Below are 27587 nucleotides of genomic sequence, written 5' to 3'. Positions count from 1 at the left end.
CCAACACTTGCTCCATCCTGTGTCTGGGACATTATATCTTCCTGCTCCCTTGCCACTCACTTCACCCAACTGCTACAGAATCACAGGAATCAGATGAGCTAATTCATCTTTCTGTCTCTAAGTCTACCCGCCCTGTAAATTTAGGACTTCAGTTCTCCTTTGGTTAAAGGAAACAGGAAACTTTCAATTACTTCAATTTGTGCTGAATCAAGCCCTTAGGGGAAAAAAACTATAATCAGAGGATCAGGACTACTTGAGCACATGTCTGACTGTCTAAAGACAAGCTATGATCAGGAAGAGGACTGATAAATAGGATTTACAGAGACACCATCACATGTTGATGACAGAGTAAAGCAGAAATATTACTATGCTTGATCTGAGCCAAAAGGCCAAAAAGCTGCCTCTTCCTCATATCTGAGGGATGAGTGCTCGTTCATTCTTCTACTTGGAACTTACCTGCTGCTATTACTTTAAATCTCCAATTAAATATCCCTCTTTCTAGCTCATGATTTTCTTTCTTAAAGTACCTGAAACGTCTCTTAAGAAGCGCCACAAAGAAAATTATTTCTAAATAGTTTATTAAACTCCATATTACACATAATGAAACGGGTGATGCAGACTTGGAAGGGGGAATGCACAAGAATGATACCTCCATGTCATGAAAGAGCAGCAATCTACACCAAGAAAGGGTTTGAGGGTGGGCCAGCATTGGCTGCAGCCACTGGGTCTGTACTAGCCTGTATTAAAGCTTGGGCCTTAAAAGCTGCACATATGGAGCAACTTACTCCTTCTCCACATGCTCATCCCCCCTTCTTGTGAGCTGGTTACATTCTGCATCAACTAGCCCTCTTCAAAGAGTTTACCAACTGGCTGTTTCACACAGGGACTGCTGCTGCATGTGGCTTTCAAAGGTCTATTTGGAGGCTTCCAAAGAGCCTCAATTCCCAGTATGCCCTTCTAATGACACAGTGAAGCAGAAGGTCCGGTAGGAAACTATAACTTCTCTCCTCTTCCCCCCTTGCTGAATAACTGTGCTTACTGCAATTCCTCCTAACAGTCAGGGAGATAAGATGCAGGAAAATAAGTAAATTTAAAGGTACCAACTATGCCCTCATCCCCATCATCCAAGTTCTCCAGTAAACCTTTCCCTTGCAACGGCCACCACATGAAGAGAAGCAAGATAGTCTGGGACGGGGATGGGGGATGCACATGCACCCCGGGCCTTTTCAACTAAAGCCATCTCTAGGAACTCCTGTCATCCTATGACATAGGAGAGATGGGGGTGTGGAATGGAAAATGAAATTGAAGCTTCACTACAATGTTAAGTCTGCACGTGATAAAATTAAACAGTTGCTGTAAACCTCAATGTCTGCCTCAATGGAGGACTGGAGCTACTCAGGACTCTGATATAAGCAGAGAGTCTCATAGACTCATAGACTTTAAGGTCAGAAGGGACCATTATGATCATCTAGTCTGACCTCCTGCACAACACAGGCCACACAATCTCACCCAACCACTCCTGTAGCAAACCCTTAGCCTATGTCTGAGTTACTGAAGTCCTCAAATTGTGGTTTGAAGACCTCAAGCTGCAGAGAATCCTCCAGCAAGTGACCCGTGCCCCATGCTGCAGAGGAAGGCGAAAAACCTCCAGGCCTCTGCCAATCTGCCCTGGAGGAAAATTCCTTCCCGACCCCAAATATGGCCATCAGTTAAACCCTGAGCATGTGGGCAAGACTCACCAGCTAGCACCCAGGAAAGAATTCTCTGTAGTAACTCAGATCCCACCCCATCTAACATCCCATCACAGACCACTGGGCATACTTACCTGCTGATGATCAAATGAATTGCCAAAATTAGGCTATCCCATCATACCATCCCCTCCATAAACTTATCAAGCTTAGTCTTAAAAGCCAGATATGTCTTTTGCCTCCACTACTTCCCTTGGAAAGCTGTTCCAGAACTTCACTCCTCTAATGGTTAGAAACCTTCGTCTAATTTCAAGTCTAAACTTCCTAGTGTCCAGTTTATATCCATTTGTTCTTGTGTCCACATTGGTACTAAACTTAAATAATTCCTCTCCCTCCCTAATATTTATCCCTCTGATATATTTATAAAGAACAATCATATCCCCCCTCAGCCTTCTTTTGGTTGGGCTAAACAAGCCAAGCTCTTTGAGTCTCCTTTCATAAGATAGGTTTTCCATTCCTCGGATCATCCTAGTAGCCCTTCTCTGTACCTGTTCCAGTTTCTTAAAAATAGGAGACCAGAACTGCACACAGTACTCCAGATGAGGCCTCACCAGGGCTTTTTATAATGGTACTAACACCTCCTTATCTTTGCTGGAAATACCTCGCCTGATGCATCCTAAAACTGCATTAGCTTTTTTAACGGCCATATCACATTGGCGGTTCCTAGTCATCCCATGATCAACCAATACTCCGAGGTCCTTCTCCTCCTCTGATACTTCTAACTGATGTGTCCCCAATTTATAACTAAAATTCTTGTTGTTAATCCCTAAATGCATGACCTTGCACTTTTCACTATTAAATTTCATCCTATTACTATTACTCCAATTTACAAGGTCATCCAGATCTTCCTATATGATATCCCGGTCCTTCTCTGTGTTAGCAATACCTTCCAGCTTTGTGTTATCTGCAAACTTTATTAGCACATTCCCACTTTTTGTGCCAAGGTCAGTAATAAAAAGATTAAATAAGATTGGTCCCAAAACCGATCCCTGAGGAACTCCACTAGTAACCTCCTTCCAGCCTGACAGTTCACCTTTCAGTACGACCTGTTGTAGTCTCCCCTTTAACCAGTTCCTTATCCACCTTTCAATTTTCATATTGATCCCCTTCTTTTCCAATTTAACTAGTAATTCCCCATGTGGAACCGTATCAAATGCCTTACTGAAATCAAGGTAAATTAGATCCACTGCATTTCCTTTGTCTAAAAATCTGTTACCTTCTCAAAGAAGGAGATCAGGTTGGTTTGGCACGATCATGGATTTTGTAAAACCATGTTGTATTTTGTCCCAATTACCACTGACCTCAATGTCCTTAACTACTTTCTCCTTCAAAATTTTTTCCAAGACCTTACATACTACAGATGTCAAACTAACAGGCCTATAGTTACCAGGATCGCTTTTTTTCCCTTTCTTAAAAATAGGAACTATGTTAGCAATTCTCGAGTCGTACGGTACAACCCCTGAGTTTACTGATTCATTAAAAATACTTGCTAATGGGCTTGCAATTTCATGTGCCAGTTCCTTTAATATTCTTGGATGAAGATTATCTGGGCCCTCCGATTTAGTCCCATTAAGCTGTTCGAGTTTGGCTTCTACCTCGGATGTGGTAATATCTACCTCCATATCCTCATTCCCATTTGTCATCCTACCATTATCCCTAAGCGCCTCATTAAAAACTGAGGCAAAGTATTTGTTTAGATATTGGGCCATGCCTAGATTATCCTTAACCTCCATTCCATCCTCAGTGTTTAGCGGTCCCACTTCTTCTTTCTTTGTTTTGTTCTTATTTATATGGCTATAAAACCTTTTACTATTGGTTTTAATTCCATTTGCAAGGTCCAACTCTACTTGGCTTTTGGCCTTTCTCACTTTATCCCTACATGTTCTGACCTCAATAAGGTAGCTTTCCTTGCTAATCCTTCCCATCTTCCACTCTTTGTAGGCTTTCTGCTTTTTCTTAATCACCTCTCTAAGATGCATCCGAAGAAGTGGGTATTCACCCACGAAAGCTCATGCTGCAAAACGTCTGTTAGACTATAAGGTGCCACAGGATTCTTTGCTGATTCTACAGAACCAGACTAACACAGCTACCCCTCTGATACTCTCTAAGATGCTTGCTCATCCAGCTTGGTCTACAACTTCTGCCTATGAGTTTTTTCTCCTTTCTTGGGATGCAGGCTTCTTCTGATAGTTTCTGCAACTTTGACTTGAAGTAATTCCAGGCCTCCTCCGCCTTTAGATCCACAAGTTCTTCAGTCCAATCTACTTCCCTAACTAATTTCCTTAATTCTTTGAAGTTAGCCCTTTTGAAATAAAAAACCCTAGTCCCAGATCTATTTTTGTTTATCCTTCTATCTAGTCTGAACTGAATTAGCTCATGATCACTTGAACCAAGGTTGTCCCCAACAATTTCTTCTATGAGGTCCTCACTACTCACCAAAACCAAATCTAAAATGGCATCCCCTCTTGTTGGTTCTTCAACTACTTGGTGAAGAAATCCATCAGCTATCACATCCAGAAAAATCTGAGCCCTATTATTACTACTAGCACTTGTCCTCCAGTCTATATCTGGGAAGTTAAAGTCTCCCATAATCACACAATTCCCATTAGTGTTTACTTCATTAAAAACATTAAAGAGGTCTCTATCCACATCCAAATCAGATCCCAGCGGTCTGTAGCACACCCCAAGCACTATCTCAGGGGAGGCTCTAGTAGCTTTCTTTCCCAAAGTGATTTTTGCCCAGACAGACTCTGTCTTATCTAGTCCCGCAGTCTTCAAAATTTCCCAAGTTGCTATTTCCTACAGCACCCACACAACTCTCAGTACAATCTTGAGTAGCACACCCTGCCCCGCCCACCTCACAAAAACAGCTTGTCACACCTACCCCACCATCGATGGCTGGGCAAACTTGTCAAGGTCACAAAGCAAGGCTCAGCATTTATGTTGGCCTTAGTGGCAGCTAATGAAGGAGACCCCCTAAATGATGTAGTTGACAACTACGCAGCCTGTAAGCGTACCCACATATGCCCATCTATGTTATAACTGAACCCTCCTAATCTCTGGAGCCAGGTTCAAGACAGTTTAGCCTGATGTTAGTGCCCCAGGCTCATCAACACAGCCAGGTGCAGATGGCAGGGTATGTTCTTCATGTAGCGTCACTCAAGAATGTGTTGTGTGTGGTGAGCAGCAGTCAGCAACTAGAGAACCAAAAAGAGTTTGGGGGGGTGGGGGGGGGGAGGGGAACTGGGATCTCTACCTAAAGTAGGAAGTGAGGAAAATGTAAAGATGAACTCCAAAGGGGGAAAGAATTCCTAATAACCCTCAAATACATACTAACACTAATTTACCTCCAGCTACCTGTTAATGTGGTAGACAAGAAGAGAATCCTGCCACTATGTTACAGTCATCTCTAAGGGTAAGAACTCCAAAGCAGCTAACCTAACTATCTGACTATTTTCTCCAGGTGAAATTCCGCAGAGAAATGACATGAGACCTACATGCCACTTAAGAGCCACTGAAACCATAATTAAATGGCTTAGTGGGACGTAAGTGATAGAGTCCTTTTGCTGGTCTTCCATAAAAGGTGAATTTCACCCGCCACAGACTTCATGACACTCCGCAAATGTAAGTAATATCCATAGAACTTATTTCTTGTGATGTGACAAATATTTACAAGCCAGACACTATGTAAAATGGTAGACTTGACCATGTTGTAGACCTTGCTGTTTGGTAGATATCTGTTGATCCTGTCTCGAGCTTCATCTGCTGCATGCTCCACCAAGGCCAGGACATGTTCTTCAGCAGTGCTGTCTGTTAGACTGCATGCATTTCCTTCAGGTTCAAATATGCAACTAAAACAGAGTACAAATTGTTCAAATAAAAATGGAACCAAACTCATTTTCAAAACAATAGCAAAATGAGTTTTGTGACTACTAGCTAAGTAGTGCCAACATTTTTAAAAATTCAGTCTTCTTCATAGGGTCAATTTGTCTATATGTTTAAGTCTCGCATGTGATAAAAGTCCTAGCATAACTTTGAAGTACTGAAACAACTGAGTAGACAAAAAAACAACTTCCTTCACGATTTTAGTCATTTCTATATTACTATAAACAAGTGAAACATTTGTTTCATATTAATCAACATCCAACACATTCTTGTTTCTGAAGGCAAGTGTGAATTTTAAAGTTTACTTTTCAGTTGAACCCTTTTAACTAAAATAGCTACCCACAGCTAAATACAAATGGAAGAACCACAAACCATACATTAATGGAACAGGGGACACAGTTTGAGCTACTTCATATATAAACGTAACAAAGTGTAGAAAGGGAATGTTGTGGAAGAACAGAGAGAATGCATCATCTCTGTATTATATAAATTTTAAAATAATAATTTTGGGTCAAAGAGGCTTATGAATTATGAAGTCACTACGGTACCATGAGCCATTTCTCAGGTGGTACGTAAGGTGCTGTGTAAATTGGATTTCAGGATGGATAAAAATCAGTAAGTAAAAATAAATAAATAAGAGTTTTTTGATAAAATGCTTTTCAAGGGAAAAAACCTATCTAAAGATAGTTTTAATTATCATACATTATAGCTCAAAGATATCTCATGGAATAGGGATTATAAATTCTAATTCTATAGTATGAGACAATATATTCATGTAATGTTTAAGAAAAGTTTTGTAAATGAGTTCCAGTAGTTCATGGATTAGGGACCCAATCTTATGGGGTTCTAGGGGCTTCTGTATAGATTTAGGTTAATCTTTCTGTCTACCCAATGGGACTCAGTGCTAAGTCTAGAAGATACCATCAGAGATGATTAGTTTTGCAGTTCTCACACTGTGGGTTTGTGTCTCCAAAGATAACATGCTTGTTAATGTTTTTAAATATATAAATAAATATATAGAGGTGAGAAATAACAGCCCTCAACCCTATTGTCCCTCTGCAAATTTGTGTACACATAGTCAGTCCCTTACCTCTCTCTAAAAGTGCAAAGTTTCAAAAAGTTCAATGAATAGAAGATTGTTGGGGTCAGAATAGATCTGGACAAGAAGTCTGGAGATAAATGTGAGAAGGGAGGGATAAGCAGTAGAAACAAAAGTGAAACTGTTTGAGCAGCATATTCCAGAAGTCTTGAGGTCTTTCTGAGTGTAGCCTTATTGATTTGAGATCTACCATACCAGTCTCTCACCAGAAGGAAAAACCTATAATGGCAGCAGGCTCAGTTTGGGAATAATAAGACAGGCATGCGTGCAAAATGCAAACAGTGCAACAAAGCAATGCAAGGCCTGTTTGCCTAAATGAAACAACATCATGAGTCATGTTCCTTCTCAGGAAGAAGCTGCACTGAAGATGATGAAAAGAACTTGTCTGAACATGCAGGATGTTCAGGTTGGTAAACTTTTTTATTTCATACTTCTTTCTTAAGGACTGCCTGTCTTTCTTCTGGACTATTCTTGAATTCTCATGTTAGAGCAAAAAATACAGTAGTTATTCTATAGTACTATCATTTTAGATGCAGTTGTGATAAAAAAATAAATAGCTGAAATAGGCAGATCTTCCTTTTACAATTTCACCTTTAAAGTGCACCTCTACCCCGCTATAACGCGGTCGTGGGGAGCCAAAAATCCCTACCACGTTATAGCTGAAACCCTGTTATATTGATGTTGGGGCGGCAGGGCTCCGGCGGTGACTTAAAGAGCTCTGGGCTCCAGCCGCTGCGGGGAGCCCCGCAGGCCCTTTAAATCGCTGGCGAGCCCCGCTGCCACAGCTCCCGGGGTAGCGGTGGCAGGGCTCCAGCGGTGATTTGAAGGGCCCTGGGCTCCCCGCAGCAGCCAGAGCCCCGGACCCTTTAAAGCGCCACCCAAGCCCTGCTGCTACCGCACTATATGCAAACCCGTGTTATATCGGGTCGCGTTATAGCAGGGTAGAGGTGTAGTATTGAGTGTCAGTGAATGCAATGAGTAATACTAAATGAGCAGTATGATAATGATAATTAAATAACTGCATTGACTTATTTTGTTTTGGAGAATCCATCCTCAACATATAGGATTCTGAAGACTATTCACCTTCAAGATCACCACCATTTTCTATAGTTTCAGAGTTATCTGCCAATGATAGTGTTTCAGTCACATCATGTGTGTCACATAGCCACAGTATATCACCTGTAGCAAAAAGAAAAAAAAAATCTCCATCATCCAGAAACAATAAGTTTATCATAAGAACCAGCAGATTACAAAAAGTAGTAATTGATGTAAAAATTGCCTGCTTTGTTTATGCAACAAACTCTCCTTTCCATATGACTGAGAGCCCACACTTCATTAACATGGTTCAGTCATTAAGACCAGGATACTGTCCATCCAACAGAGCAGATGTCGCAGGCAAATTGCTGGATGAAGTGTATGAAAGAGAAATTGAGCAGTGTGCAAAAGGTCTAGAGGGTGAAATTGTTAATGTGAGTCTTGATGGGTGGAGCAATGTTCACAATGATCCTATTGCATGTGCTTGTGTGACAACAGAAGAAGGGAATGTCTTCCTTATAGAAAACTGATACATCAGGAAATGCACACACAGCAGAATACTTATGAGAAGTAGCAGTAAAAGCTATCACAAACTGAAATTTTTTTTCAAATGTCTAGTACGCAGCTTGGTCATAGACAATGCTGCAGATGTATCCAAGATGAGAAGAAATTTAGAAGAGAGTCCCAAGCTAATAACATACGGTTGCAGTGCTCATTTGATGCATCTCCTAGCCAAAGACTTCAGTGTTCCAGAAATAAAGGCTAATGTTGTTGAAACTGCAAAATACTTCCATAACAACCACTTTGCAGCAGCTGCTCTGAGAAAAGTTGGAGGAACCAAGCGAACTCTCCCACAAGACGTGCGATGGAACTCAGTAGTGGACTGTTTTGAGCACTATATCAATAACTGGCCTTAATCTGATGACAGTTTGTGAACAAAATCGTGAAAAAATAGATGGCACTGTCACAGCCAAAGTTCCCAACATTGGGCTTAAGAGAAATGCTGAACACATGCTGAGTAGCCTGAAGCCTATTTCTGTAGCCTTGAACAAAATGCAGGGAAATAGCTGTTTTATTGATGATGATGCTGAAATTTGGAAGGAACTGAGTGAGATCTTAAAAAGAGAAATATGCAATAACAGAGTTAAATTACAAGCTTTAAAAAAAACAAATGGAACAAGCACCATCTCCAGCTCATTGTCTTGCAAATATTCTCAATACTCGGTACCAGGGTCAAACCTTAACTGCTGAAGAGGAGAAGTTGGCTATGACATGGACACCCAGCAATCATCCCTCCATAATGCCAACTATAATAAACTTCAGGTGTAGAAAGAATATTTTCTTCCTTTGGACTAATCCATTCCCAACTGAGAAATCGTTTGGGAAGTGAAAAAGCCGGAAAGCTTGTTTTTCTTTTCCAGATTATGAACAAACAGGAAAATGAAGGTGAAGACAATTGAGTTAGCTGCAGAAGCCAATATTTTAAATTTCTCATGTTGACCTGGCTGACATAGTCGATTTAATTTAAAAAAAAAAAAATTCATTTAACTATTTTAAACAATTAACAAAAACAAGTCTGAATTTAAAAAACTTGAATGTTTAACTATATTCAAAAAAAATCTCATGCTTGTTTTGTTAGAACATTATATTTTTGCTTTTGAAGAAAAAAATCCAGAATACATAACGTTGTTGTTTTAGTTAAATAAAACAATTTAAATGTCTGTTTGGTGATGTTCTCCTCCTAATACAGCAAGGCAAGAAAATCCTCCAAATATTAATGATTAACCTGTTGAATTGGAGATAGTTCACCTCCCAATGACTTCATAAGTATCTCCTTCAATTACCTTTAGTAAATGAAATAACCAATCATTCGTTTTCTGATATATCTGTAAAATTAATCTGAAAAGTTTTCAAAATAAAGCACTTTAAATATGTACAATGTGTACTTTCTAAAAATGAAACCTACATCTATCTCTGAGTTGTGAAGAATATGTATTAAGGTTATAACAACCAACAAGAATGCACTTTTATGTAGAAATCCATGATTAAATCAAGTCTGACTAGTGATTTAAATCAAATCCACCGTTAGATTTCCTTACACTAATATTTATTTCAGCCTACTTACACCAATCTTTTTTCCCTTCTGTGATCCTTCCAATCACTCAGCATGCAAGTTACATCGGGGTGTGAAGCATGCTTTCAGAAGTCTTAAAAGAGGAACACTCCAATACAGACGCCAAACCTCCAAAAAAATCAACCTTCTGCCGGTGGCATCTAACTCAGATGATGAAAATGAACATGGATTGGTCTGTACTGCTTTGGATCGCTATCGAGCAGAACCCATCATCAGCATAGACGTATGTCCTCTGGAATGGTGGTTGAAGCATGAAGGGACATATGAATCTTTAGCGCATCTGGCACGTAAATATCTTGCAATGCCGGCTACAACCGTGCCACGCAAATGCCTGTTCTCACTTTCAGGTGACATTGTAAACAAGAAGCAGGCAGCATTATCCCCTGCAAACGTAAACAAACTTGTTTGTCTGAGCAGTTGGCTGAACGAGGAGGAGGACTGAGTGGACTTGAAGGTGCTATAGTTTTACATTGTTTTATTTTTGAATGCAGATTTTTTTTGTAAATAATTCTACATTTGTAGGTTCAAATGTCATGATGAAGAGATTGCACTACAGTACTTGTATTGAGTGAATTGAAAAATACTATTTCTTTTATTTTTATAGTGCAGATATTAATAAAAAATAAATATAAAGTGAGCACAGTACACTTTGTATTCTGTGTTGTAATTGAAATCGATATTTGAAAAAATGGAAAACATCTAAAAATATTTACATAAATATTATTCTATTATTGCTTAATCGAGTGATTGATCTTTTTAATCACTTGATACCCCTAATGATAATATTATATCTCATTAACTAATAGTTTAAAACATTAAAAGCTTGGGTCTCTCTGACACACTCCACATTGGACGTAGTCAAATTACTACACTTCTGTTCAGGAAACTTGATCAGTAAGTTATAAAGACCATGGGTGACATTTTCAAAAGTGACTTAGGCACTTAGGATTCTAAATGCTTAAATTACGTTTGAAAAATAGAAAAAAAATGTTTTTGAAAATTTTACTTCACAACATTCTACTAGAAAAAAGCCTCTCCCTCTTTTTATCATGAATCTAATGTACAAATATGTACCTTTAGGTTCTGGTTGTGCTCCCATTGCAGAAGAACTCCTGCTGACTATAATGGTACACGATCAAGCCCTTCAGATTGTGCAAGATGTAAGTTGCTAAGTGGGTGTGAATCTAAGTAATGAAGCCCAAGAGACTTATATAAACATTGAAGGGGCCAGGAGAAGGTGCAAACCACACTGAGATCACTTCAGAATTTGATCTCCTGGATGGAACTGGAGACCAGTAATTCAGTTATTTGAGTTTATACTTTGGTAGAGCACCAAGAGGAATGATGGTCCAGTAGACAAGGTATTAGCCTGGGACCCGGGAGACTCAATGCCCTGCTCTGCCACAGACTGCCTGTGTTTTGAGAATAAGGACATTAAAGACTGTGAGGTCTTCAGATACTATGGTAATGGGGGCTGTAAGAATTAATCAGAATTGGGGCCCTACTGTGCTGGGCATTGTACAAACCTAAATGAAGGTGCTCCTCCTTATTTTGTATGTAAATGACGTTGAGTCTGTAACAGAATCCTACTTCCCGTTTACTCTCCTAAATTCCATCAAGTAGCCCATGAAAAATAAACCACAGTTTTAGTAATGAAAGCACTAGCACGTACACTGTTGTACAACTCTCTTCCACTACAGTAGAATCTCAGAGTTACAAACATCTCGGGAATGGAGGTTGTTCATAACTATGAAGTTTTCGTAATTCTGAACAAAACGTTATGGTAGTTCTTTTAGAAGTTTACAACTGAACATTGACTTAATACAGCTTTGAAGCTTTACTATACAGAAGAAAAATGCTGCTTTTAATCACCTTAATTTAAATGAAACAAGCACACAACTGTTTCCTTACCGTGTCAAATCTTTTTTTAAAACTTTCCCTTCATTTTTTAGTCATTTACATTTTACACAGTACTGTACAGCACTGAATTTGCTTTTTTTTGGTCTTGGCTGCTGCCTGATTGCATACTTCTGGTTCCAACAGAGGTGTGTGGTTGACGGGTCAGTTCGTAACTCAGGTGCTCATAACTCTGAGGTTCTACTGTATAGTAATTCCACTCAATGCAGACATTCAAACATTTGAAGAGTTCTATTTTTAACCCCACACCTCTGTCTCTCTCTTGCACACACACAGAACTGCTAAACTAATCTCCTGTTTCTTCCATTAGCCACTAAAGATGATTACCAGAGCGGTCAATCACCAGTGCTGTTCCAAAAAGCTCAGTGGCAGATTATATTCTACTTTTTTTTATATTTAAAAGGACACCATAAGCTTGGAAAAAAGCAATAATTGACTAGAAATTTTGGACCTAATATAGTTACTAATTACAGTAAGATAGATTACCTTAACTGAAAATTGTTTGCAAAAAAGTTTACTATTTTTTCCAGTGTGTTTACTCTGTTCATTTGACAAAATTGCTAGGTTTACTGTTTCCTTTGATAAAAAGACCCTTATAAACAACAAGAGGGGAAAGGAAAAAACCCCTCATAAACCACGTTTAAAGGATTTGCATCCTGATACACAAACCTTCAGTTTTAAAAAAAACCCTGTATTATTTACTAATGTTGGACTTTTTTTTTGCAACATCTATTTCATAACTTTGGTGTCAAAATAGTCACCCTTTAAAACTTGAAGTTCATAATGTCTCAGTAGGCTTGACATTACTCACAGGAACTATTTCTGCAACTTCAAGAACTTTTGGGAAATGTGATGAGAAAAGGTGACAGACACTTGGAGGTGAAAGAGGCTTTCAGGCACCATTAAAATAAAGACAGATCTTAATTTTAGAGCACATAAAAGAGGAGAAAATATTTATCTATTCATCAGTCAAGTCAGGTTAGTTTGTAGAGGGAGGTATATTCAGCCTTAGAAGCAATGTGGTTATAGATTTGGAATCATCAACCTGTGAAACTACTGCATGATCAAATTTCATGTTAACATTGTATTACTTAAAGTATCAAACACAAAACTGCAAAGAGTTGCTCTCTACTCCTTACCCAAGCCTGGCCTGCTGCATTGATCGAGAGTACAATAGCTGCCACAAAGCAGTATGCATTTCCATTAAGACCTTTACCTAATGACTTCTTTACTTGGCTTTTTGGATTTCTTGGCAGTCTCTACTTGTACAGGAACGACTTCAGGAACAGGTTCCTCAACAGCTGTGTCTTCATCACCCAAAAGAGCTGCCTGCTGAGAAAAATCCATGTCCTGCATAAACGACATGCTGCGCTTCAAAGCTAACAGCCGTTCCTAGAATCAGAAAGGACAGAGCGGCAGGGACTTTACCTTTCCCACATAGCCAAGATGCTATGATAATGGGATGGGATGGGAATGGCCATGTCCTTATTTTGCTCCTATTGTCTAACTTCCAATGGTGATGCAACATGATTTGGTCATGGTAGCATGGCACCAGAATTTCTGCAGCCCGACTATCAAGAAACAAGTAAGAACTATACAAGTAGATACAGCTGCCTATTTTGCATATAGACTTACCATAATTGAACTCCAACACACATGCAAGGTAGCCTATAAACACTAGTCCACATTAACAACTATTTTACAGTAACAGACATGGGAAAAATCCCTCAAATCTTTTTAGAGTCATAAAAAACTTTTTAAAAGAGCTCAGCTCATTTAAAATCGATAGGGTACATTAAATTTGTTTCTAGAGTGAAACCTTGTGTCCAAAGTTTCAGTCTGAAACAAATTTTTATAGGTGGGTTATATAGATTTAGGCCCCGTTTCTGCTCCCATTAAGGTTAGTGGCAAAGCTCTCACTGATTTCAATGGTGCATAATCAGGACCTAAGAGAAAGGGGGTTTATAATGGAAATGCCGACAAGCCATTAAATATAGCAGCACGGGTGGGCACTGCTATAATTAATGACAGATGGATGAAATAATGTTTATCACTATGACTGATTATAGTCCTTGTCAGTTTAACAAATCTTTTCTGCTTTTTGTTTTTAATAGATCTCTTACTTTGCTCATCATCTTAAAGCCTGTGTGGAGTATCTTCTTGGCTAGCTTGTAGTACACAGTATCTGGTCTGTTGTACGTCATTGCATTATCACACATCAGTTTAAAATCTGCCTGAAAAATACAAAACACAAAAGTTGCTAAAACTTCATATCTCCTTCAATAACAACATAAAAAAGAGCTCCAGATAACCTCCTGTGAAGACAGCCACATTAAGTGCAAAGGCATTTTGAGAACACCAATAAGTGTTCAAAGACATTAAGGGAATAGGAGTCAAACGTGTGAAAGTGACTTGCAAAGGGTTGCACCTTTTTTGCTTCCTTATGATGTTCAGTGAAGTCCTGAAAGGATAAAGTTAATTTATTTTATGCGCACACAACTTTTTCCTTGTTCGTTTTTTAAACTCAGAAGTAGCTGGAATATAAAGTCAGGTTTTCCTTGATTTTCCAAGTGGGCTCACAGGGAGGGGAGGCGGGGGGGGGGAGGGAATGGAGTAGTCACAGATCTGTATTGTGAGCTCTCTCACTCCTTAACTGAAGGTTTTTGGGTTACTGAATCTTTAAGACATTTTCCCCCTCCCAATCATTTATTCCAATTTAAATTAAAACAACGTAAACAGAAGCCCAGGACAAGGAATTTTAAAACAGCCTGAATAAAAATCAGTTCTCTTAATCTGGTTTAATTACATGACATCTCTGATGTTACTATTCCAGTTCTATATAGTGTCTTTCAAGAGAAACAGGATACAAAAGAACAGAATTTCTGAAGTAAAAGTATTTTTGAAACTACCTTTCAGACATCCTTTAAACATAAAAATAAAAAAGTAGAAAAGGCATAAACACATTTTTTCTTCCTTTGCTTTCCATGTCACCTTTAAAATCTGCTACTTCTTACGACTGGACTTCTCTAAAGGGATGAGTAACAGAGGTATATTCTGATGTAAACTGGATAAGCCTTTTAAGTGTGCACCTCCTTTCCATGCACATTAAAAAAGAACACTATTCATTATTTCTGTCCCACAATAACCCAATGGAAAGTATTATTAGCAGTTTTACATGAGATCCATGAACTATTTAAAAAAATTCTTCTGTAGACTTGAAATGGATATGAAAGTTTCAGAAGATTGCAAAGCAAGAATCAAAGCAAACACTCAAGTCCCTTGGCCCTCATTAAATTAGATTAGGGCATGTTAAATTAGTGCTAGCTTGACAGCACTGGTTCCCAAAGGTGGCAGTAACTCCCACCAACACTTGAAATAGTGAAAGAGTGGCTGTTCAAACAACTTGATCTGAATGATTCTCTGCACACAAATCAGGTAGCTAATCATGCAAATCATAATTTCTTGGTCATTTGTGCATGAACATACCCTATCTGCGGTTGCACTTTTGTGCAGGGAATTATGTGCCTTTTTGAAAAACAAGCCTTTGGAGTTTATAGACTCGGGGCCAGATTTTCAAAGGTGTTTAGGCATTTTAAAACGCAGATTGGAGCCTAATGGGATTTTAAAAAGCTCGTAGGTGCCTATCATTGGAGTTAGGTACTTAGGTGCTTTTGAAAACCCTATTAAGTGCCTAACTGCATCTTTAAGCGCCTAAAGACATTTGAAAAACTGGACCTAAACTCCTAACCAGATTCTGATCTCAGAAGAAACTCTTTAAATTAGAATAAATCTTTTTTTTTCTTAAATTTCCTGGTTCAAAGCAGGGATTGGGAAAATGCTGCTCTGATACCTAGGGCAGAAGCCATCAATACAATGCTAAAGAAGTAGAGGGGCACAGTCACAGCTGCTGTGACTGCTTGAGGTTAAGTGATTTGCCTCTAGCCTCTTTGATTAAAGAGACAACTTGAGGGACAGAAATGGGGGACTGTGAACGTGAGGTGACGTGACGCGACTCCTGAAGAGCTGTATGGAGTCTTTTCCTAAGCTACTGGCCTTGGAATAAGCTCCACTCCTTGGCAGCAAAGCTACCGCAGGCTCCCCTCACCCAATCTCTTTCCTTAGTTGACGTGTATGTTTCTGAATGACACAGAAATATTTATTCAGGTCAAGTACCTCAGATAGTCATAACTGGTGTAGCAGCAGTTAGAGTTCTCTCCTGTAAACAGAACTAGAATGAACATTTATGGCTTTATAGGTAAAACCCAACAGCTCAAACTTCATCTCAAAATCAAATACACCTCTACCTCGATATAACGCTGTCCTTGGGAGCCAAAAAAAATCTTACCGCGTTATAGGTGAAACTGCGTTATATTGAACTTGCTTTGATCCACTGGGGTGTGCAGCCCCCCCGGGAGCACCGCCTTACTGGGTTATATCCAAATTCGTGTTATATCAGGTGGTGTTCTATCGAGGTAGCGGTGTACCAGTCAGGGTTTATCATGGAATACTGGTGTAATGTGCTTTCTGTACACTTAATACGGGAACCATCACATTTTGCACCAGCTACAATTTCCATGTGGGACTATGCCCATAAGAAATATAGAATGTACTGCAACAAGCAACCTGAGATGACAAAGTATGAACCACAGTGATGAAATCCACGTCTGAAAGAAAAGGATGCAGACTCTTCGTCGAGTACAGGAGATGAAACACTTGGCAACCTCTACTCCCAGAGTATTAAGTAGAAACTGGAGCTACAAAAAGAAACCCAGGTGAAGACTTTGGAAACAAATGACAGACAACCCTGCTAACAGGGGGTGATGATATAACTGTCATAATTTCTGGGGTGGCTTCCCCTCTGCCTACAACCATTATCTCAGTCTTGCCTGTGTTGAAACTCAGCCTTCCAACTCTCACCCATGCCTTGCTGTTAAGATGCTGAATAGCTCATTCCAATCAACCAGTGGAGTTGGAAGAGAGAGAAACAAAAGGTGAGTGTTAGTACACTGAAGACACTGCAACCCAGACCTTTCTTACCAACTCCCATAATGGCCTCATACTTCACTGAACAAGAGAGAATAATTGCACAATCCCGAATGAGAGCACCTTTGGGAAAGACAAGTAATTGTTTGCCCAATACCACCCTGTGGGACCTCTCAAAGAAAGGAACAGAACCACTCAACAGCAACACTGCCAACCTCTGTTAAGTTCTAAAGATGCATCAATACTACCTTATGAACAATGATATTCAAGGCAGCTAACGGATCTAAAAGAATCACTATGAACATCTTGTTTTCATCCATCACCAATGGAGCAAGCAATACCACCAATGTAGTTCCTGATAACTAAAACCAAAATACACCCAATGGGAGTGAAACAGGCCATTTCCTCAAATCCCCTAAAACAAGTCTTCAATAGCCAAGACACTGGTCCAATGCTAGCCGGCCATTTCAGACTGTAAATCACTCGGAAAAGGCAATAATCAAAGAATGAAACACTAACTGTACAAAAAGATAATACAAACTAAAATGAGAATTATTCTTTATCAGAGGGCAGGTCTACACTATTGCTTAAATCGATCTAGCTTAAAAAAACAACAAGCCAGTCCCCTGAGCAACGCAAGTTACAGCACCCTAAGCACTGTCCACACTGGCGCTGTGTTGGCAGGAGTTGCTCTCCCCTAGCATAGCTTCTGCCTCTTGCAGGGGTGGAGTAATTATGCCAACAGGAGAGCGCTCTCCCGTCGGCACAGAGCGTCTTCACCAGACACGCTACAGCAGCAAGCTACACCGATGTAGCGCTTCTAGTGTAGACCTGCCCTTATACAAAGTATCTGCCAAAGAATTATGGAGACGCTAATAGCAGCTCTCTAGTTAAAGCGGAGTTGAAATTTCTACATACAGCACATATTATTTCATTTATGTCATAGAACATCACGATCATTTAACATAAGTCAAAGTGCCTCCAAAGGGCACCATCACCTTTTGGTCATTAATAAACTAATCTAGATTTAAACAAATCATCTAGAGTTCTCTAAAATAACGAGTTCTTCTCAGCCTGTTTTTCTGAATGTTATCTCCTTGTAGCACTGAATTGCATACCACAGTAAGTTTATCAGTAGTACACATTCTTCGTCTGCAATAATCTTAGCAGTTGCCCTAGGACAGCAGGACAGATATACACAGAGTACAGAGTATAATCCCACTCCTACCAACAGAATGTAAAAGTGTGATGAATTATTTATAAGTGAATTACATGTTGGAAGCCTGACTGATGAACTAATTTCACCTAAAAAACTGACTCAAATTAAAGTTTTTTATTGAAAATGTTTTGAAATAACCACATCCTTATCACTTCACCTTGAATTCGGTGACTGATTTGTACTCATTTGCTGCTATTTTGTCCTTCATAGTGCCAAAATCCATGGGATGTTTTATTATCATGGAATATCCAGGAGCAATGGCATCTGTGACTGGAAAAGCAAAAAACCCATGAGGATCTTTCCTAAAAATGGAATAAAAAAATATGTATAATTATGCTAGGAAACAAAATGATCACTACTCCTTATAACATATCATTTTATGTCATTAACACCAGTTGTTGCTTTAAAACAAAACAAAAAGTATCTGCTGATATGGGAGAGAGAATTTAAGAATATTTAACCTGTTTGGGAATATTTTTATTAAGGCTGTCAATTAATTGCAGTTAACTCAAGCGATAACTCAAAAAAATTAAATCACAATTAAAAAAATATATAGCAATTAATCGCAGTTTTAATCGCACGGTTAAACAATAGAATACCAATTGAAATGTATTAAATATTTTTGGATGTTTTTCTACATTTTTAAATATATTGATTTCAATTACAACACAGTATACAAAGTTGACAGTGCTCACTTTATATTATTTTTGATTACACATATCTGCACTGTAAAAATGGCAAACAAAAGAAACAGTATTTTTCAATTCACCTCATACAAGTACTGTAGTGCAATCTCTTTATCGTGTAAGTGCAACTTACAAATGTAGATTTTTATTTGTTACGTAACTGCACGCAAAAACAAAGCCTTGTAAAACTCTGAAGCCTACAATTCCACTCAGTCCTACTTCTTGTTCAGCCAATCACTGAGGGTACGTCTACACTACCTGCTGGATCGGCGGGTAGTGATCGATCTATTGGGGATCGATTTATCGCGTCTAGTGTAGATGCGATAAAATTGATCCCTGATCGCTCTGCCATCAACTCCGGAACTCCACAGCGGCGAGAGGTGGAAGCGGAGTTGACGGGGGCGCAGCAGCGGTCGACTCGCTGCCCTCCTCACGGCCAGGTAAATCGACCTAAGATACGCTGACTTCAGCTACGTTATTTGCGTAGCTGAAGTTGCGTATCTTAGGTTGACCTCCCCCACTCCCAGTGTAGACCTAGCCTAAGAGAAACAAGCTTGTTTACATTTATGGGAGATAATGATGCCGTCTTCTTATTTATGTCACCTGAAAGTGAGAACAGGCGTTCGCATGGCATTTTTGTAACCAGCATTACAAGGTATTTATTTGCCAGTTATGCTAAACATTCATACGCTCCTTCATTCTTCGGCCACCACTCCAGAGGATGTGCTTCCATGCTGATGATGCTTATTAAAAAAATAATGCATTAATTAAATTTGTGACTGAACGCCTTGGGGGAGAATTGTATGTCTCCTATTCTGTTTTACCCGCATTCTGCCATATATTTCATGTTATAGCAGTCTTGGATGATGACCCAGCACATATTGTTCGTTTTAAGAACACTTTCAACTGCATATTTGACAAAACACAAAGAAGGTACCAAAGTGAGATTTCTAAAGATAGCTACAGCACTCGACCCAAGGTTTTAGAATCTGAAGTACCTTCCAAAATCTGATTGGAGTGTGGAGCATGCTTTCAGAATCTAAAGAGCAACACTCCAATGCAGAAACAACAGAACCCGAACCACCAAAATTTAAAATCAACCTTTCTGCTGTCGGCATCTGACTGAGATGATGAAAATGAACATGTGTCGGTCCACCACTGCTTTGGATGGTTATCGAGTAGAACACATTATCAGCATGGACGCATATTCTCTGGAATGGTGGTTGAAGCATGAAGGGACATATGAATCTTTAGTGCATTTGGCCCATAAATATCTTTCAATGACGGCTACAATAGTGCCATGTGAATGCCTGTTCTCACTTTCAGGTGACATTGTAAATAAGAAGCAGGAAGCATTATCTCCCGTTAATGTAAACAAACTCGTTTCTCTTAGCAGTTGGCTGAACAAGAAGTAGGACTAAGTGGATTTGTAGGCTCTAAAGTTTTACATTGTTTTGTTTCTGAATGTAGTCCTTTTGTACATAATTCTACATTTGTAAGTTCAACTTTCATGATAAAGAGATTACACTACAGTACTTGTCTGAGGTGAACTGAAAAATATGATTTTTTTTCTTTACAGTGCAAATATTTGTAAACAAAAATATAAAGTGAGCACAGTACACTTTGTATTCTGTGTTGTAATTGAAATCAATATATTTGAAAATGTAGAAAATATCCAAAACTATTTAAATAAATGGTATTCTATTATTGTTTAACAGTGTGGTTAATTGTAATTAATTTTTATTTATAAGACAGTGCTTGAAATTAATTGTTTATTGTTTATTTATTTATTAATTGTTTATTGATTTACTGGTATACATTTTGCATTTATACTTGTATTAGTTTCCCTTAAAGAACAAAAGATCAGTAGACATTGTGGTCAATGAACATCTTGCAGGATTAACTCTTGTTTTCATCTTTTTTATTAGGGTTTTCCTTCGTTTTTACTAAAGCAGTTAATTAAGAGCGGTGCTCCTGATTAACTAGTTTTAGAATTAATAGCTGATTAATAGTCTCAAATTAAATTTATAGTTTTATTACAAAGGGAGAAATCTACTAGTGATTTTTCAAGGACTTGGACTATATGCAGCTGATATCTTAAAAAAAATTATAAAATGAAAAAACCTCTCCCAACCAATGAGTTAACAACCAATTAATTATGAACTTTTATTTGAATCAGACAGATAGAGAATAAATCATAAGATATTACCAGAGATTATTCCATTTTATGGAACAAAAGTTTGCAGTTGGTTTCCAATCCCTAAAATAAGTAATTAATGTACATAAAATTACTAATGATAGCAGAAACTTTTAGTTCCTACTTTTCTAAATGCAATTAATCTTGAATAGTTTCTCTTACTGGGTCCAATAAGGTAGCAATGGTGGTAAACCAAATTATAAATCAGTTTGAAACGATTCATCCCAAAATGAAGACCAAATTAGAAAGTTCTAAAGCAGCATATTAATAAGCATCAGTTACCATCTACACAGCTGTCTATATAGTATGCAGACCTACCTTTGCAACTGACGAAGGAAATGCTCTAATAATTGTTGGATGGGTGTGCTCTCATTTTCAGCTGCAATTTGAGAGAGTGAAAAATATTTACAAAGTTCAGTCAAATGACAGTATTTACTTCTGAATAAAGTTCATGTTTTATACCCGAGTCTTTAATAGATAGCCCTGCGGCTCGAACTCGCTCCAGAAGCCAATAAGCCTTGCATTTCAAGGGCAGCAAAAGCACATACAATAAATCTATTCCTGATATGCAATAAAACTTTATTTCCTTATATGTTAGTTATTTAATTATATTAAATGAGAAATGTTCATGCAGCATAGAAGTAAAAGAAATACATACACTATGGTGCCTACAGCAACATAATCATCCATGACACACAACCTGCATATTTTATGGCAAGTATTTAACAAGGAGTAATATACTCAGGAATCTGTTTAACAAGAAAATGATTTCATATGTGCAGGGGCAGCTCTAGACATTTTGCCGCCCCAAGCACAGCGGCATGCCGCGGGGGGCGCTATGCCAGCCGCCAGGAGGGCGGCCGGCGGCTCCAGAGGTCCTCCCATAGGCGTGCCTGCGGAGGGTCCGTTGGTCCCGTGGTCCGCCGGACCCGCGGCTTTGGTGGACCTCCCTCAGGCGTTCACCGGAGCCGCGGGACAAGCGGACCCTCCGCAGGCACGCCTGCGGGAGGTCTACCGGAGCCACGGGTCCAGCAGACCCTCCGCAGGCACGCCTGCGGGAGGTCCACCGGAGCCACCTGCCGCCCTCCCGGCGGCCAGCATAGCGCCCCTCACAGCATGTCACCCCAAGCACGCGCTTGGCATGCTGGGGCCTGGAGCCGCCCCAGCATATGTGACACCTGACTGTGCTGGTATTGCTGCATACGTGCTGATTTCTGCATTTCCTGACTTCATTTTATCAGTGCAACCTTAGTGTTCCATTTACAAAAAGGTTTGCATTAGTTTTCCTAAGATTTGGGTTAATTTTTTAAAAATAAAGACAAAGAACAAACACAGATGCTAGAGACACAAGTATATTTTAATTACTGCACAGATGAATCTATGAAGTGCAGCCTACAGGACACATTTCACAGTCATTTGTTTCAAATTTGCCAGGCTTTCAATGCCAAAGTGTGTTCAGAGGCTGTGAATGACCTGTAGGATTATGGCCCATTCTGACAGTGGGCTTACACACTCCATTTAGGGAGCACCCATAACCTGCAAATTCCTCAAGATTGATTTGCTCAGTTGGTAAGTATAGTTCCCGTCTTTGATTTGCCCTGTCAACAACCAGCGTTCTAATCTTATGAAGACTGAAATGAAGCCTGCTAATTTTCATACAAGTCCAGATTTCTGCTAGACATTTACTGATGTATCTTTCAAGGAAGCGGCCTAAGCAAAGTTAACATGGCACTCAGGAGTGAGATTCCTTTGTTCTGAACATTTTTGTTAGTAAAGGATTTCAAATAATTTAGGAGTCTGAAGGAATTAAAAAAAAAATTGCTTATAAAAATTACCTAAATTTAATATTGAGCACTGGCTCCAGGATCTAATGGAATTTGTATAGTAAGAAGGGATAAACACACACATTACAGGTACATGCACTAGCTGCCCGTTGGCACCTGAAAAGGTTTTAAGGTGTTATAAGCCAAAATTAACAACATAATGACTCAGGACCTGTGTAACTGAGAGCATTCCACAAATAATATCAGGTAGGTGACTGAGCTGAAGCTTGACAAATTAGAAAAGAAAGCTTGCTGCTGGCGAGGCATTCTCCCTTTCCTGTGGATTTGCTCCTGTACTGGTCCAAAATAGTGTGAATTTTCTGACACTTAGGGCATACTGCAAAGACCAATTTTTGCACAGGACACTGAGGGAAGGGTAAGGTGTAGAGGTGGAAGAGGGACTTGGGGAAAGCTTACGGACAGGGATTTTATGATGTTTTCTGCTGAATCCCTGCTTTGGTGTGGGATCTCTGGCTCTTTTGCTCATTTTTGCATTTTATTATTGTAGGTTATATTTTAATGTCATGTCAGGAAGTTAGAGAAATGCATAGGTGTCCTTTATATGTTCAATCAAAATAATTACATGTAGCTGCAAGTCACCTTATTCTGGTGCACATACTGCAAACAGCAATACTGGAATGACACTTAAATATCCTTTTTTATACAGTGAAACCCCGCTATAACGTGATGTTTGGGGTCCAAAAAATTCCATCGCAATAAATGCGGGGTTGCGGTATAGTGGGGTTTCAAGCCAGTCAGTTTAAGTCAGTGGTCCTGAACGCAGTGCATTGATTTGCACCACCTAGTGCCTAGTGCCCAGCAGGGGAGAGAAGCCGCGGCCCCGCACCTGCCGGGGACAGAGAACTCCAAGGCTGCGGGCGCCGGTGCTCTCTGTCCCCAGCAGGCGCGGGGCCCCGGCTTCTCTCCGGCTTCAAGAGGAGCTCCAGCCCCGCGCCTACCAGGGACAAAGAACTCCAGGGCTGCGGGCGCCGGTGCTCTCTGTCCCCAGCAGGTGCGGGGCCCCGGCTTCTCTCCGGCTTCAAGAGGAGCTCCGGCCCCGCGCCTACCAGGGACAAAGAACTCCAGGGCTGCGGGCGCCGGTGCTCTCTGTCCCCGGCAGGCGCGGGGCCACGGCTTCTCTCTGGCTTGGAGAGAAGCTGTGGCCCCGTGCCTGCCGGGGACAGTGAGCACCGGTGCCCGCAGCCCTGGAGTTCTCTGTCCCCGGCAGGCATGGGGCCGCAGCTTCTCTCCCTTCCTGGGCACTAAGCGGGGGCACATCAATGTCCCAGCGGGTGCCATGGCATTGGGGACCACTGGTATTAGGCCTTAAAGCGGAGCCAACTTATGATCACGTTAAATGCGATTTCACGTTATGGCAGGGCGCGTTATTGCGAGGTTTGACTGTACTTCAAACAGGCAAATGCACTCTGATGTGAACTTGTGAAGAACTATCTGAAAATTTACTTCTAACTGGCACCTGAGAATGTACCCATCAAGCCCCAAAGGTGCTAAGAGGAATAACTGCTTTTTATGCAGTATCTTTCCAACCTGGAAAAGTTTGCTGATATCCAGGGATTTCACCAGAAATCTCTACATTCTGCTTGAAAGCTTAATACCCTGGTATATTATCATAAGTATTATTTTAACACTCAGTTATGAAAAATTTTAAAGAACATACTAGGAAATGTAAATTTTCCTGGTTTCCCATCTAGTCTTGGTCACTTACCTGGCTGAGTTCTGCAAGCTCTGACTGGGCGATCTGGAGGTGGCTCAACTTCCACTTTTTTCCCAGGATCAAAGTCATCCGTTTCTCCCTCAGTGTCACACTGCTCTTTCTCCCTCTTCCTCTTCTTTTCTTCCTAATATAGCAAGGATAGGAGATAGTTAAAAGAAGATATTCACAAAGGGCAGTTCAGGTTCAAATAAAATATTCTCATACAAAAACCTTTTATTAAAATAATACTAAGTATCCAAGTGATACCAATGAAAGTCAAGAAATTTAAAGACAAATATACACTTTCTTCAAATCCCGGGGGGAGGGGGGGGGGACCACAGACTCCTAGTGTTGAACTGTAAGATGGACAATTATGATCTAAAGCACAACCTTATACATACTTTCTTTGAAATGATTTCTGTTACTTACAGTAACTGTTTGCAAATCATTTCCATTTCTGTATCTATTCAGCTACTTTTTTTGGTTGATAGTTGCTAGAAAAAATGGCATTAAAATGTATACAAATAATTGCACAATGAAAGAGCACAGTTAACTGTAAAGTTCTGTAAGTCTTAACTGGTCAGCTGTGATGCTTCATCTTATAGTTACTATGAATGAAGAAAGAAGCACGTAGCTTTGCCTTGTTCACTACACATTTACAGAATGGTGTAGTAAATAGAAGACAGTCTGCACTGGGTGGAATAAGTACACTGAAACTCAAACTCCACAGTAGAGCAACTACAAATGCTTTACAAGATTGGAGATATCTGACGGATCTTCTCCTGTAAGCCTCCATAGCACGTGAACAATCTTGTATTGCATTAGGCGGTCTCACTCCATTTTTTACTACAGTGCTTACTGATGCATGCTCACAGCAGCCCTCTGTCATTTACAACATTTGGATATATCTGTTAAAAGGATATACCTGTTAAAAGGTTCTATAATTTTAGACTACTGCACATCTGCTAATTATGAAGGTTTGAAAATCGTGATTTTCAAAAGTAAAATAAAAATCATCATAGGACACAGCGAAACACTTTTCTTCCCTAATGGCTGTTATTCTGTTCAATTTCAGTTTTTCAGTCCCAGGTAATTAGTGGTAATAGAGATGTTCAAAAATACATTGCAAAAATGTTTCTATAACAGAAACCATTTTTTCCAGTGCCTCATTCTCAAGAATTTCTGATCCATATTTGATCAGATCAAACTTTCCAGAAAAATTCACTCTTAGGCAGAAAACAAACATTGAAGATAATTCAAGTCACCTTGCCTAATGAACTACTGGAAGGTGTTCAGATACTACAGGGATGAAGACCCTATAAGAATCTAAGGAGAATAGAACTGAAAGGTGAAAGAAGAATGCTTAGACAATACTTAACTACAGATGTCACTAACTTCACGCCTGTTTATGGAATACAGGTCAGTTTCATCTTGTATAACATATACAGCTTTCAGTAGTACAAGTCTGGGAAAGTCACATTATTTACAGCTAGCAAAGAAACAAGTGGGAAATGCAGGTTATTGCAAAGGAGGACCAATAAAATCTTTATATCACACCAAACCCTGGACTTTATGTATATTATAAAAGAGCTATTTAGGAATGCTTTAGGGCATTTTACAAAATGTTATACTTTTTTTTTTTAAATCCCTCTCCTTTTGGTAAAGCCAAGTGGCTTAGTTATCAAGGGTATCTGTGCAGGTCTCAAAGGGAGCCACAGAAGCCTTTATACATGATCTGAAATAGATCGTCTATACCTAACGATGTTAGTTTTGAAGTCTGACATGTCAGGAACTTCCAGGACAAGAATCACATGCTGGGTTCAGTCAGAAGCTGGGACTCTCCCCTTCTCAATGTAATAAAGCACCTGTTTTTAACTCCAATGAGATGCAACATATCAGATTTTAAAAATGCAATGTTTTCAATTGTAGACAAGCTGTCATGAAGGCTGATTAGTGGGTAATACAGTAAAAGATTTATAATAAAATCATTTATTACATTGTTCTGCAAATTATCATATGAATACCTTCCACATATGTGAGGAGCACACAGATGTTTCACAAGTTGTAAGAACACACCCCTTCCTGTTGTCTCAGGGAACATTAAGATACTGGGAGCCTCTGAAAGGGTAATTAAATCTAAGGACTGTCAGCTGACCACATTACATATTTTGGCTAAGAACAGGGAGAACAGCAGTGACTAGGACCCAAACCACATAGATAGGCTTGGAAGGATGAGATTTTTAATCAGTAAATATTTGTAAATGTTGATTTCATCATACACAAACAAAAACAACAACAAAAAAGTCCATAAAAATAACTGAAATTTGCACACAGACAAAAAGAAATATGTAGCTTGAGGACTTAAATCAAACTCTAAGAAGGATATTTACTTTGTATATTTTGACATGTAATGTTGACAATTTATGTTTTAGCAGGTTTCAGAGTGGTAGCTGTGTTAGTCTGTATCAGCAAAAAGAAGGAAGAGTACTTGTGGCACCTTAGAGACTAACAAATTTATTTCGGCATAAGCTTTCGAGGGCTAAAACCCACTTCATCTTAGGTTTTAGCCCATGAAAAATTATGCCCAAATAAATGTGTTAGTCTCTAAGGTGCCACAAGTACTCCTTGTTATTTATGTTTTAACAGTTTATAAAGTTTTAACTTTCTGAATCTCAGTATCTACTGTCATTAAATAGTTATTGTCTGACTCCTCCCATAATTTCCTGTAAGTGTGAAAATTTAAATGGATAAAAATTGAAAAAATGGTGAAAAAAATAAACAGTGATATCTGTCAAAACTATAAAACATATTGAATTCTGCCAAGCCCGAGTATAGGGCTTTGTAGATCAATAAACATCTTGAACTGCCCATAGATGTTAACAGGGAGACAATGCAGTATCTGAAATGGTGGTGTAACACATATCCTGCACAACATTGTGCTAAGCAAGAGGGTTGTCTTATTGTGCACCAACTGAAGTGGTCTTTAGAGACAGTCCCACATACAACATGTTAACTCATCTGACATGGAGGTGACAAAGGCACAGATGACTATGGCAAGTGAAGAAACTGAAAAATAGTTACAACCAGTTGTAGAGGACTTCAATGGGGCTACTCATAGGATTAAGTTTAAAAACACATGCATAAGTA

General features: G+C 39.4%; 1 protein-coding gene across 6 annotated transcripts in view; it reads right to left on the bottom strand.

Moving 5' to 3' along the window:
* BRD9 (bromodomain containing 9) overlaps positions 1–27587 on the bottom strand; it is a 54966-nt gene that overhangs the window by 23719 nt on the left and 3660 nt on the right. The window contains exons 3-8 of one of the 6 annotated variants that reach the window (XM_045003839.1): positions 24453–24585; positions 21222–21282; positions 18178–18322; positions 13942–14052; positions 13035–13210; positions 5455–5599 (exon numbers count right to left, since the gene is read on the bottom strand). In XM_045003839.1, coding sequence (XP_044859774.1) covers positions 5455–5599; positions 13035–13210; positions 13942–14052; positions 18178–18322; positions 21222–21282; positions 24453–24585 — 771 coding nt within the window. The remainder of the gene's footprint in view (positions 1–5454; positions 5600–13034; positions 13211–13941; positions 14053–18177; positions 18323–21221; positions 21283–24452; positions 24586–27587) is intronic. The other 5 variants (XM_045003840.1, XM_045003841.1, XM_045003843.1 and 2 more) reach the window with 5 other exon arrangements.

Source organism: Mauremys mutica, chromosome 2 (genome assembly GCF_020497125.1).
Source record: "Mauremys mutica isolate MM-2020 ecotype Southern chromosome 2, ASM2049712v1, whole genome shotgun sequence".
Taxonomy (NCBI): domain Eukaryota; kingdom Metazoa; phylum Chordata; order Testudines; family Geoemydidae; genus Mauremys; species Mauremys mutica.
Note: the sequence above shows the minus strand (reverse complement) of the source record. Positions and strands in the feature narration are given on the sequence as shown.